This window comes from Triticum aestivum, chromosome 5B (assembly GCF_018294505.1).
Source record: "Triticum aestivum cultivar Chinese Spring chromosome 5B, IWGSC CS RefSeq v2.1, whole genome shotgun sequence".
NCBI lineage: Eukaryota > Viridiplantae > Streptophyta > Magnoliopsida > Poales > Poaceae > Triticum > Triticum aestivum.
This window is the reverse complement of record NC_057807.1, coordinates 241475968-241489931: the sequence shown is the minus strand read 5'-3', so window position 1 is coordinate 241489931 and position 13964 is coordinate 241475968. Positions and strand designations below refer to the sequence as shown.

General features: G+C 49.4%; 1 protein-coding gene across 1 annotated transcript; it reads right to left on the bottom strand.

Moving 5' to 3' along the window:
- Nucleotides 1-224: 224 nt before the first annotated feature.
- On the bottom strand, nucleotides 225-2922 carry LOC123115929 (AT-hook motif nuclear-localized protein 7). The gene is made up of 5 exons (XM_044536964.1): nucleotides 2392-2922; nucleotides 1835-1902; nucleotides 1563-1703; nucleotides 1041-1199; nucleotides 225-952 (listed from the first exon to the last, which is right to left on the bottom strand). The coding sequence occupies exons 1-5, from the start codon at nucleotides 2771-2773 to the stop codon at nucleotides 599-601; spliced, it is 1104 nt and encodes a 367-aa protein (XP_044392899.1). The 5' UTR covers nucleotides 2774-2922; the 3' UTR covers nucleotides 225-598.
- Nucleotides 2923-13964: the final 11042 nt, after the last annotated feature.

The following is a 13964-nucleotide window of genomic DNA, read 5'->3' as shown; positions in this document are numbered from 1 at the left end:
TGCCGCCCACACCCGCCCTACTAAATTGGGGCGCAGCCATCGAAACGCCCCGCCCACGCCCTCAGTCAACAATAGGATTTTGGTAGGGTGGTTACTGGCTGCGATCCAAACAGGCCCTAAGTGCATGTACAAATTCAAATTTTATGCAAATTGGACTACTTGAAAGTAACACACGTCAACAGGAGGCAGTGACTCTAGAAACAGGCCCTAAGTGCAGATACAAATTCAAAATTTATGCAAATTGCACTAAATCAAAAGTACACACATCAACAAAAGGCAGTGACTCTGGAAACAGGCCACAGACTACGTTCAGACATGGAGTTAGAAGGTAACCACTGATTAAAGTACTACAAGTAACCGTTACAGCAATGGCAGAAATCACAATGAACAGCCCAGAACAAATTGAAAAGTCTCTCCTAATTAAGGATCACGTAAGAACATCACCTATCACTCTATCAGATTAGGGCTAAATTGTCCTCACTCTAGCCTAGCTTCTCCCCCAACTGGACTGTTGATCTAGCTGATTACGATAGAACCCAGTCAACGCCCTGCAAAATGTGTCAGTGATGAGGAGACCAAAACAAAACGGCAGCAGATTCTACTCCTGGGGAGTCAAGCAGAGGTTGGTATCAGGGGAAGGCCTGTGACCCATGGGTTGTGCGCCAACAGGCCAGCCGACCATGGTGAAGCCTGCGGAGCTTGAGTTGAGGTTCATGGGGCCGGTGGTTGCAGTGTGCTCCACATTGGCATGGACTTGCAGGGGCGCCATGGGGACTGGAGGCCCATGGCGACCATTGCTGGGAGCCGCCTGAGAGATGGGCATTGCAGCTGTGAGCACCGGAGGAGGGGCGTCAGCCACGGGCAGCGCCGGAACGGCAGATGGTTGCGGGTGCAGGCCCATCCTCCTCTGATGCTGCTTCAGACTGTTTGGTAGGAAGCTCCCCACAATCACCTGTTCAGACGGTTTGTGTTAGAGAAGGAAGAAAAGATGGTTTCAGAATGCAGAAGGTGTGAGAGAACTTGAAAAGCCGGGGCTATACCTGGATTGGAGTGGCAGCACGCAGCATACCGGCGACTACTCCGCCAATGACACGACCATCGGGGCCAGCAAGTGACACACTGAGCCCACCGGTCCTCTTCCGGCCACCTTCCTCGGCCATTGTAAAGGAGCCAGTCAGCTGAAGAATCTCAAACAGGCCCTGGAAATCAGATGCACGAAATATTTTCAGTTTGAATCAGTAAGACACAACAGACCAGTTAAAATAGGCAAGAAATTCATCCATCCACATATGTACATAGCCATTAGCCAATTTGCATTGTGTACTAGTACTAAACAATACTGTAACCTAAATAAAGACAAATTTGCAGAGTCCAAACTACTCACGACAAATGAAACATTCAACAGAGATTCACAATAGCAATTCTTGTAAAATGTTTGGTTGCTCTCTCTCTCTCTCTCTCTTAATACATAGGCACGCAACCCTGTTGCGCGTTCTTGAAGGAAAAAAGTGATAAGAGGCAAACAGCAAATTCTTGATGTCATTTTTGTTGCATAGTAGTACCTCGTAGGTGAAGGTGCTATCAGATGAGCCAGAAGAGCCAGGCTTGTTGAATGCCACATTGGAGATGGTCCCACTGGCAGCGAGGATGCAGACCGAGCGCGGACCCCTTTGGGAGAATGACATTATGCGCGCCGCCACATCCTACAAACCAAATCGGACAAGAACATGGATGTGTTTCTCAAATTACAACACCCATCCGCCACTAGATCACAAAAATTCACAATGTAATGGAAAAGTAGAGGTTTAAGATGTCAAAGACGCTAATTAATTACCTCTCTAGCTGGGACGATGATGACATGCGGTGTGAAGCTCCCTCCAGCTGAGAGCGCATACCATTCCGCTTCACAAATCACAAGTATTTAAGGATTGCAATCAGGCAAACAATTACACTAGTTTTCTAGGTCACTGAACTACTGGAGAGCATGAAACAAGGACCTTAATCAAGGTTAGCATATAAGTACGAAATCATCTAACTTTCTAACGGACAAGGTCGATTAGTTCAACCCTGCCAGAAAAAATCTGACAATAATGCGTACGCAAGCTAGGTTGGTGAGAATAAATGGGAGAAGAGCACAGGTAAAGGTTGGTGAGAATAAGTGGAGATTAAACATAGGAATCACTTTAATAACATAGGAGATGGATGCGACAAGATGAGAGTCAAGAACAGCAGAACTGTCCTAGTAACAGATACCGCCCAAACTGGACCCCATCCCAGCACTGGAATAGAAATGCACAAGGGGGAGCAAACATGGCAAGAACCCGAACAGCAAAAATGGAAGCTTTGGGTCGCTCAAGAAGAAGGTTTCGATTCCAGAAGGAGCATACGGACCTAGGGTGGCTAGGATCTGTCGTCTCCCCGTGCCGCGCGGCCGGCCCCTGCGCCGCTCGGAGCTCAAGCCGGCCACCTGCTCGCCGTCACCCGCCATCTGCATGCCGTTGCCATTGCCGTTGTCCCCCGCGCTGGCCTCGCTCGGCCTTTCCTGCTCACCGCCGAAGCTCCACGCATGCGGCGTCGCGGCCGCGTACCCTCCTCCGTGGCCAGCCGAGGCCTGCGGCGGGGACTGCGTCGGGGAGGTCGACGGCGAGGAGGGAGAGGAGCGGTACTCCACCTTGGCTGCTCCTTGCGGCTCCGCCATGGAAACATCTGCTCTGAACAGGCCGAGAGCGGCTTCATGGCCACCTGCCACCGCAATGCCCACCCTCCCCTCCATGTAGCATGTGGGGGTAGCTTGCTTGGCCGGTCTTTGGTTGGGTTTCTTGGTTTGCTGGCTTGGCCTCAAAACGAGGAAGACAGACCAGAGGAGAGGAGACGCCTACTCTAGTTTTGCAAGTTTGCTTTCTTTCCCCGGTTGCTCTAGCCGAGCACCAGTAGCACTGTTGTACTGGTAGCGTATGCCAAAGTTCTATGCAGAGATAAAACAGATAGAGATTAGGCCAACTCCACCACGCGACCCCAAACGAACGTCCGGATTGGCCCGAATCTGTTCCTTTGGGGCGCCGATGGGCACCAGTAGCACTGTTGTACTAGTAGCGTATGCCAAAGTTCTATGCAGAGATAAAACAGATAGAGATTAGGCCAACTCCACCACGCGACCCCAAACGAACGTCCGGATTAGCCCGAATCTGTCCCTTTGGGGCGCCGATGGGTACGCCCGTGTCCGGTTGTGTCCATTGGGTCATGCGTGCGCCCACCGCGCGGCCATACCCAAATCGTGTCCGGGGTGGACGGGATTAAAAATAATAATTAAATAACTAAAAAAGAAAATAAACGCATTTTAAAAAACATGAAACATATATATGGGTTGGCCACAAAACGGCCCAGTTTCAAGGGTCACTTAAAAGGCCCAGATTCATAATTAAAATAATAAGAAAATAAAAAAAACTCCTCCCGCGCGCTCCTGCCGCGCCCGTCGGTATCGTGGCCGTCGCCGTCTTCACTGGCCGTCGGTGTCGTCGTCGTCGCTGACGAGGTCGACGTACTCCGGCGGCGTCCGGAGGTGGGCCAGCGGTGCGTGGTGGACGGGGGCGGGCTGGACGGCCGGAGGTGCCTGCACCACCTCCTCCCGCGGCGATGCCTCCCGGAGTGGGGCACCAGTTCACGCGCAGGTCGGCGGCCATCTCCGGCGCAGTGCACGACCAGCCCCACCGCTGGCCCAGGAGCTTCTCGAACGCGGGCGGGTCCTCCTCCATCGGCTCCTCCGTGACGGCCACCGTGACGGCCGCTAGCTGTAGCTCCGGGAAGGCGACGTCCCCGGCGGCAGAGAGGGCCATGGCCTCCTCCAGGCCGTCCCACTGCCGCTCATCGTGCGTGTTCATGGAGTCGTCCATGACATGCTGCAGGAGACGGGCCTCCTCCTCCGCTGTCATGCGAGGAGGGGGAGGGGGCGACGGAGACGGGGAAGGCGACGGTGTGGGCGTCAGGCCGTGCACCCGCGTACGCCTGCGCGGCTCTGCACGTGGCCTCCGCGGCCCCGACACGGTGCCGGCGAAGTAGGACGCGTGCCGCACGTCGTGCTCGTCCTGGAGCCATGTGTCCCAGAGCGGGGAGTCGGGGGCATACTTGTGGTCGTAGTACAGGTTGTCGGGGAGGACGCGACGGCGGCGGTTGATCTCATCGCGCCGTGCACGGCCGGTCACCGGCACTGGCGGGATGGGGACCCGGTCCGCGGAGAGGTGCCACTCGTTGGGGAGGTGGGCGTCGCTCCACGGGACCGGCGTCCTCGTCTCCCAGTACCTCCGGCACATGTCCGCGCAGATGTACTGCCGGTCGCGCTCGCTGGAGGGCCTAGGGGCAATGGTGAAGGGGGCTGGCGCGGGGGCTCGACGGGAGGAGTGCGGTGGTGACGCGGGGGCTCGACGGGAGGAGCGCGGCGGAGACGCGGGCTTCTCCTTCTTCACGGAGCCGCGACGGCGCCCCGAGGAGGAGCCGGCCTCGCGGTCGTGCTTGCCCTTGCCGTTCCAGAAGCCCATGGCGAGGTGGGCGGCCAGCGAGCTCGAGGAGGAGCCGGGCTAGGGTTTCTGCGCTGTCGGGGTTCGAGGAGGCTGCTGGGTGGCGTGGGCCAGTGTGGACAACGACCCGTCCATGCTTCCCATTAAAGAAGGACGACGACCGTTCGACGTGCGGATGACAGGTGGGGCCGCCCGCTCGTGTGCATTGATGTGGACGGGTGGGAGGTAGGTGGCCGTCTGCCACGCGGCCCCGAAGCGGACGAGGCGCGCGTCCGTCTAATATCCGCCACGACCCAAACCCGGCGCAAGTTTGCGCTCGAAATGGGTTAGTCCGGACATAAAACGGACAAGATGGGTTTGGACCGTCGCGCGCTGGACCGCCTTCTTTGTTCCTTTTACCCCAAACGGACAGGGCCGAACAGGATGGGGTCGCGCGGTGGAGTTGGCCTTACGTGGGCGCAGAAACTGCACAAGAATGGCGGGGTTCCTGCTCTCTCTCTGCGCAAGCGCAAGAAACACCCCCCCCCACACTCTATCTCCATTCTTTAAGGAACGACCTCTCTCCTTTGACCAAGCAGCTGATTGGTTGGACTGCAAAAGTGTACTGGAGTATAACATACTTCCAATATAATTAACAGTGGAATACTGTGTGCAATAAGACAAATTACGGCAGATAATATTATGTATTACTTCCATTATAATGAACAGTTCAAAAATGAATGAGACAAATGATATTATGCACTACTATTTCAAACAGCTTAAACTATGAAACTGGGGTTAATGGTGTGGTGCTTACACTTGACTAAAGTGCAATGTATCTAAGAACATGCAATGATTTACTCAGTAGCAATGCAGATTTACAAAAAAAAATCCCTGAGAACAAATTCAAATTTTACAGAGAAGATTGTGGGGCTCTTGGGATGACCCTTTTTCCCCTCCCACCCCTCCCTCCTCTCCGGAGACCCACCACCCCCTACCACTGCCATTGCAACTCAAACCGCAACTCCATCATTGAAGGTCGCATCCCATCACCTTTCTGGCATGAACATGACTACTTTTGGTCCTCCTAGGTTGCCTTCTGGAACACACTCATCACGGGAAACACCATGGGCATGGACTTTGAAGAAAAGATCCGCTACCACACCTAGGTGCCCTCACTCCTACCCTGAATCCAACAACAACACTTGCCTCCAACATGGCAATGGGTACCCGCTACCCACGAACCCGACGGGTAAAAACCCTATTAGGGTAAGGGTTTCGAAAAGTTAAGTACCCATAAATAGGAAAAAATGTACTCGTCGGGTAAGCCGAGTACGAGAAACACAATACCCATACCCGCTGTAAGGACATTTCCCTACTTTGTGTTTTGGATGATGATGACAACCCTTTGTTGGTCTAATCTTGTGCTAAGTGCTTCAGGTTCTCGGTGATTAGGCTTACATCAGTTAGCTATTCTCTCTGGAAGGAAAAGACCGAAGACGGTGTTTGTCTATGTTTTTATCTCTTTGGTCGTAGGGGACCCGTACTATTAAGGGGGAATCCTCATTGGAAGGACTTGGGGGAATCTTTGCACGTACACTTCTGCCTCTCCCACCTTGACTTCCTAGTTTGTGAGAGAGAGAGAGCTCCCTTTCATTTTCAACTGTTTGATGTGTTCTCCCAGCGGTTGTACCGCTGGCCCTTGTCACTTACCCAACCATCGCCCCAGGGGTGATACCCTGGGGTTGACCAGCCCAGTCATGACCAAGCGGTTGTACCGCTGCTTCCGGGCGGTGGTACCGCCAACATGCTTAAAATTGACTGTGGTGTGTCATTGGCGGTTGTACCGGCCAAGTACCGCTCAACAACTGGTCCGGTTTCTATTTTGAAGCGGTACTTGGGTGGTGGTGGCCTGGTTGTGCCCCGCACACCGGTACCACCAGTGCCCTAAGCGGTTCCACCGCTTGGGACTTAGCCATCCAAGTGACCAGGGCCAGGCGGTTGCATCAGTGCTATACCGCTTGATCACCGCTCTCAAGGGTGACACCCTACTATTTTAAAGCGGTGGTTGAGCGGTGGCTGGGTCGTTGTTCCAGTTGCACTCCGCAACCGTTACTACTGCCTGTCTGCCCGGTTGTACCGCTTGATAGGGTTTCTGCAGGTTAACCGTGAGTCCCGCTTGCACCGGGACGAGGAGCGGTTGTACCGTTGCAGTGTTGCTTTCGCAGTAACGGTTGGATTTTAGGGTTTGCTATATAAGGGTGGTTCTTCCACCTACCACACTTACCCCTTGCCTCTCTCTCTCCACCATTAATGCCCTTCAAGCTTTCATGCCCGATCTCTCTCTCTAGCCACTCGAACTTGTTTATTTTCTAGGGATTGAAGAAGGAGACCTAGATGTACACTTCTACCTAAGGATATTTGATTCCTGTCACACACTAATTTTCATGCCACTACACTTAAGCTAACAATCATGATAAAATGTGGTTTGACAAAAACTTTTGAGTGTTTTGGACCTTGCCTTGATTGGTTTTTGTCTGTTGTTTGCAAGTGCTCTAAAAATAAAATAAATCATCCAACTCTTATACTCCTTATCCTTCATCCAAAAACCTTTTCCAATGATCATGCCATGTGTATAGGACATAAAAATAATTTCTTGCAAAAATAATTTGGCCAAATAGTATTTTCAAAATTTAGTTTTTCAAAAACCCTTGAATTGAGGTTTGCACTTCAAAGTACTTAATTAAGGGCAGTAAAAATCTTTCCAAAAATATATTTGACTCCTATTAGATATAGGATACCCAGAAACCACAAAAATATAATTTTAAAAGTTATTTTCCTATAATATTTAAAAGCTTTTTCTTAAGGCCAGAAATGGTCTTTAATAGGGAAAAATTATTTTATTGTTTTAAAAATATTTGACAAAAATTAGGGAAATTCAGTGGGCATATATTTCCCATATAAAGAGTTTCAACACATGGTCATGTTCAAAATATTGGACAAAACCTCCCAAAACCATTTCTGCCCATTTCAAGGGTTTGAAATATTTCTACAGGAAATATTTTCACAAAATTCCAAGGAAAAACCAGAAAGTCACAAATGCATATTGTGATCACCTTGCAAAGCCTCATGTCAGTCAAGGTGGTTTTGGTTCACCAAAATGCCCCCAAACCCTTTCTGACAAGAATCAAATTTGAACAACTTTGTACTACCAACTTTCTCACCTTGACCCCAACTTTTGTAAGCATGTTCACATGACCAAATGAGGCCACTACACCAAGTGGTTCATCAAGGGGAAGTGATTTGCTCAACTAGATCTACACAAGTTCATTTCTGCTAATTTCTAGGGTTTACAAAAGTTGCATTGGCAACTTTGCCCAAATAAGCTCCAAATTGGTAGAAGGCCCTAATTATATGTGCCATTTCACCCTATGGAGTCTCATGGAAGATGGAAATCATCTGCTTGCCCAAACCATTATCAAACACCTTCGGACACTTTACCAAAATGCCATTTTTGACCTCTTCCACTAATCTCCATGGGCTCAACTTTGTACCACAGCTGCTCCTGACCATCTCCTACCTCCAGTAACTCTCCCCTGGCCATTGCTCAATGATTAAGGGGTGAAACACCCCCATTTACCTCCCACAGCAACTTCTCTCTCTCCCTCAACTTCCCTCCTCACACCAGTGGCTCCCCAGGGCATCCAAGGCCATATCCCACTTCTTTACTTCCCCCTAGAGCTACCAGACACCTTTGGCCGTGACCACATTGCACAGAAAATGGCCATGCCGGCCATTTGGGCACTCTGGAGCGCGGTACAGTGCGCTCCCGCACTGTAGCCGGCCCCTTCCAACCGCCTCCAGCCACCTCGGGCCTCCCCAGCGCGCCCGACAATGCGCCTCGACGTCTGCGACACGCCACACCTCTGTCCCCCTCCTTCTTCTCCCTCCTCTAGCCCCAGCTCGCAGGCGCGCTGGCCGCCCGAGAGCTCCAATGAGCAAACTCACACGCGCGATGCTCTGGCCCTTCCCCGCTGTCTCTCTTCTCTCCACTCTCCCTAGACCAACCCCACGAGCACCCCAGACACGCCCATGCGCACCCCCGTCGCTTGCAGCGATGGCAACAGCCTCGCCGGCGCATGAGCTCATGGTGCACAATCGCCCCGCCATAAAAGGCCACCCTGAGCCCTCTCTGGCCTCGGTTCACTCCCTCTTTCCCCCAGCAACCTCCTCGAGCAGCCTGATCCTCCTCCTGCACCTTCCTTCTCCTCCTACCACTGCACGGCCGCCGCTTCGGCTCGCTCAAATTCGAGCAACACCGAGCTCACCTCCCTCCCTTTCCTCCGCACAAAGGCTCCCCATGGTCCGGCGAACCTCCCCACCTCCTCGAACCGTCGTGGGGATGCTCGAACGCCGAGAGCCACAGATGGACGGCGACCTCCCCCGTCACCGCCAAAGCTGCGGTCACCTCGGCCCCCTCCGGTGGCCGTGACCTGCACCAGCGGATGCGCCGCTCCGCGCTGAGCTCGCCCATAGGCAGAGCGCCGCGGGAGACGGCCGGAGGCGCCGGCTATTGCCAGACGAGCGCCGGCGTGCGCTCTGCCTCCCCTGCTCTGCCTCGAGCGGGAGGTAGAGGACGACTGCCCCGCCAGCTGGCAGGGGGCCCGCCCGTCAGCGGCAGAGGCGACCGAGCTGGCCCACCAGTCGGGTTAAGTGGAAACAGCTTCGGTCCGATCCGCTTGCCCCGCTGGGTGGCGCCTTTCCCCAGTACGCCTTCAGCGTCACCACCTCTGCCGGCGCAGCGAGCCGCTCGGCCGGCCCATAGTCTATCTATCGCCATGTGCGCAGGATAAGATTAAAGCCTTATTCCCTTTTTCTTTTTCCAGTCAACTTCAAAAATCCATAAATAATTCAAATTAACTCCAAATTTGATGATTCAAAAAATTTCTAGTAGTTTATAAAATCATGCCATGGTGCTATTGTCACATTTTTACAGAAGCATTTCCTTCACAAATATTTATCAAATCCTATTTTTCCTATTTCTGTGATGAACTTTAGAAATTCACAGAGAGCTCAAAATTGATCCAAATGCCATGATTCAAATTCCTAGATGCTTCTAAGTTCATAACTTAATTTATGAACATTTTCCTTAATACTTTCTGTACCCCACAAAATAATGAGCCATTTCTTCATATTTGTCAACTTTGCCAATTCATAGGAAAATTATTTGAACTCCAAATCCAGTAAAACCAACTCCGAGAGGCTTCTAAAATCATGCTTTGTTAAATGGGTGCCTTTGATCATTTTTCAATATAATGTTTCTGTGCACTTCTTGCAAATCCATAAACCCCTTGATTCCATCATATCGAAATGTTTAGAAATATCCATTGATCCACTTCCAATGAAATCACCTTGGTCATTCCTCATATGACCAGAGGTATCCTAGAAAAGTCCAACACACATTTTTAGAGCACTTATATTTTTTTGCCTTGTCGTGTTGCTTATTATGGTTGTTTTCGACGATAGTTGACGAAGTAGACGAAATGCTCGGAGTTGGACCAGAGATATTTGAAGACCTCGAAGACTTTGTTAAAATAGGCAAGCAGCCCTTTGACCATGTCTATGAAACCCTTTTTATGCATGTCATATAGCACCATATTGTTGTTGCAACGGAATCATGATGAGGTGGTAACCACTTTGATGGTTTGCCACCGTACTTCCTCGTTGATACTTGAATTGTGCATGACCCCTACCTTCTTATGGGGGTTATGCCGGTGGGGGTAGATAGGATGCTAAAGTAGTGCTATGCAAAAAGGGACGAGAATATGCATGGTGATGGAGACAAAGTATTTTCAAAAGACTTTTCGAAAACCCCATCGGGTGCCACTTATGCCCGGGGAGATGATGGTTGGGTAGCCACTTGATGACGAAGTGGTGTACCGAGGCAAGTGTGTGTTGTTTTCAAAACGGATTGGTTTAAGTTGCGACCGTTATTCCAACCTTACATGCGCAACCACTCTACCCTTGTATGGGAAAGGGCATTATTGATTACCTAGGCTGATACTAGCTTGGAGCCCGCATTACTAGTGACGGGGGAGAGTTGGTGCTCTCTCGGGACGGGGTCGTGCCAGGTAGGGTGGCCATGACTGTTTTCACAGGGCACCGGATACACCGTTGTGTCCCCTCTCAGATGTTATGATCTCGAGTGAGTCTCGTATGATGTACATCGTGAGGATACGGAAAAACGAGTGGACTCCTTGTTAGTGTCTTCTAGGGAAAGATAGTGATCGGGTGCTTACCCCGGGTACTTGAGGTATCGCGGGTCGTGGATGACACGGAAGTTCCCCGGATCTTGTGGGTAAAGTGTGCAACCTCTACATAGTGTAAAACTATTCGAATAGCCGTGTCCACGATCAAGGAAAGTTGGGTAACCGCTCTTGGGCTACGTCCACATGTTTACAAACCAGTGTGTGTTTGTATAAGTGGGAAGATCTACTTGGGTCAAGTCAAAGGACTTGACATTATTGAGTTGGGTTGATGCCCACTTTATTTATGTTGATATCTGTAACCTGTCCTCATGGTTACTTGAATTCTCCTGATGCATGTCTTACAAGTTGTTGAACATGTCATTGCACTCAAAACTAGCTTTCTGCAAAAATTTACCTATATCATGCATTGTTGTATCTTGAACCAAAACATGGGTTGCTTGTGAGTACATTCAAGGTACTGATTGGCTTGCCACTGGTTATTTTATTGGCCAGGCATGAAAGAACAAGATATAATGAAGAGTACCTTGGTGATGAACATGCGAGCTAGGACGCTTCCCAGTCAGAATGCCTGTAGGGTTAAGGCAGATGGCATGGGTCCAAGTTGTTATTGAAGATTTTCGCTGCGATGATACACTCAAGACTTGGCCATAATGGTCCTACATGTGTAAAACGGTGTGTATGGATGTAAGACTCTTGTTATTCAGCTTTTGTTTGTTCAGTGAGCATTGATCTCTGGGATCACTGGACACGTGCATTCGGTGATCTCGACTTATGAGTCGGGGTCCCCACAGAGCTGGTATCAGAGCCATCCTAACTATAGGGAGCCTTAGTTACCATGGTCGTTAGTTAGGGTAAAACTATTTCCAAAACTATTACAAGTTTTCAAAACTATCTATACTTCTCTTCCCTTCTCGGTTTTTCAAAAACTAAGGTATACTTTCCCCATCGATCTCTTCCCTTCAAAACTATTGCAAACGGTCGCTAGCACCCTCAAGCCCTTGACCACGGGATTCCTTGTAATCCTCGTGGATAGCCTAGAAGGAGTACACCTTGCCAAACACTCACCCACCTCTTTTGAACCCAAGATTCATGACACCATAACAAGACAATGCCAACAGAAGATACGCTTTTGAAGAATGAGGACATGAAGACCCAGAGGATGGTGAAACCTTTTAATTTGCCCCAGGATGATGCAACCTTGTCCTATGACAATCAGGGTGTAAGATATGCAAGACCATGATAGACATCGCTAATAGAGCAATCATGTCCTTACCGTTGTTGTATCGGCAACCACCGGTGGATGAGAACCTCGCCATTTGGCCCGCCTCACTATAGTGAGCAGGAAAACGGTTCTCTTCATCCCCCGCTCTTGGTGTCGATGTTTTCATCAACGTAACCGACATGTTGGACCTCAACTATGCCTTGTTAATATCATTGCATAAGGGGTTACCTACCTGGTACCTGACGACGCCTTAGAAGGCAAAACTTGTCGTCATGATTAAGAAGACAACAAAAGACCGAGTCAATGTCTGCTACGAGGAGCCACCTTCACCCCATCACTTCAACAGGCGAGAAGTTGTTGAAGAATCTTCAGGCTCAACCCGAAATTGTTTCATCGAACAACTATAAGAGACATAGAAACACCTGAGGAAAACCCAAAAGACTGCATGAGGCACGAAGTAAAGCACTACTACTTAGTCCGAGAACCCCTAGGGTAGGATGAGGCGTGTACCCCCTATGCGCAGTCGAGTCCGTATGATGGTTTGAATAGAACCATGACTGTGTGTTGCTTGTTTTTGTTTGTTTGTGTCTTGATATAGGTCGCACTTTTTCCCTAGGCGACAAGTATGCGACTATATCACCTTCCTTACCTTGCTTCTTCTGTTTGGCCCTTTTTGCACCTGTTTGTTTGCACTTGCACTATAGAACCCCCTTTAGGCATTCCCCTCCTCTATGCTACTTTTCCCTCTCATCTCTCTCCTCAACTGAAGACAAGCAAGACAATATGCACCAAGGATTCCACCTCGGCAACCAACAAGCACTGAATACTTTTGCTACAACCTCCTCGACCAAGTACAACCCCATATGTTTACACCTCAAGACTAGAACCCTATCCTAGACCCTACAGGACTTCATGAGATACCCCAGCTCGAAACCTTAACCATGAGCTTAACCTACGGAATCACAAGATTACAAGTTAAGTTGCAGTAAGCCTTGCTTATCACTGGATTCATTATGGAACTAATGGGCATAGTGAACGAGCACATTATCTTCCTAAGATAGCACCAGAACTGACGATGCCATAGGGAGGACCAATCTGAGGATATAGGAATAGAGGACAAATGACTTGATGAGTTTATATCAATGACTTGAGGAATTATATGAGACTATTTGGTGGATTATGAGGCTTTTCTGTTGGTAGATGAACTTGGTGGGATCATGAGTATAGATTAGCATAGCTTTCATTACCCCTGAGTAAATTGGATTTAGTAGGATAATTGTGTTCACAAGCTGGAATTCTTGTAAGTATTTGGATTTAACTTAGCCATGGGATATTGATAGGAGACAGTTGATATTACGTAAATGACTTGGGGGAACATGTAGGAATTCTCGCTGGACAAGAGATTTGGATTTAAGTAGGTGATTCTAGTTGAATATAGATGCTGAGTATGTCTACATGGTTCGGAGTAAATTGGATTTAGACTGATGATCTCGATCATGATACCATGTTTCTCGGTGGACGATAAACTAGAAGATTGGACTAATTGTCGGAGTTTATTTAGGCATCTTTGTGAGCTTGACCTTGGAGTATTACTAGATCACAATAACGGGAATTGGTGGACTGACTATAGTAAGGCAGCCCTTTCAAGTATTGGGGATTATAAGGACTTTAAGAGATCATGTGGAACACCAGCATAGGCGTTGGATTTGTAGAATTAATGGATTATGTAGTGATTAATGGAAGTTAACGGTTGTTGGAGTTAATTCATAGAAAAGGAAACAAGATTTTGGAGCGGCATACGATGTGTTTCCTTAGGATAGAGATGCACTAGCATGGACCTTGGAAGAATAGGATGAGCACTTTGATTGTCCTATTTTATTCCAGCTTGGAAGCTTGTATGCTCTACTCATGGATTTTTAGGGGTAGCCACACACATGAGTTTGGGGATCGTAGACATATATGATTTTGTTAGACCTCCTCTTG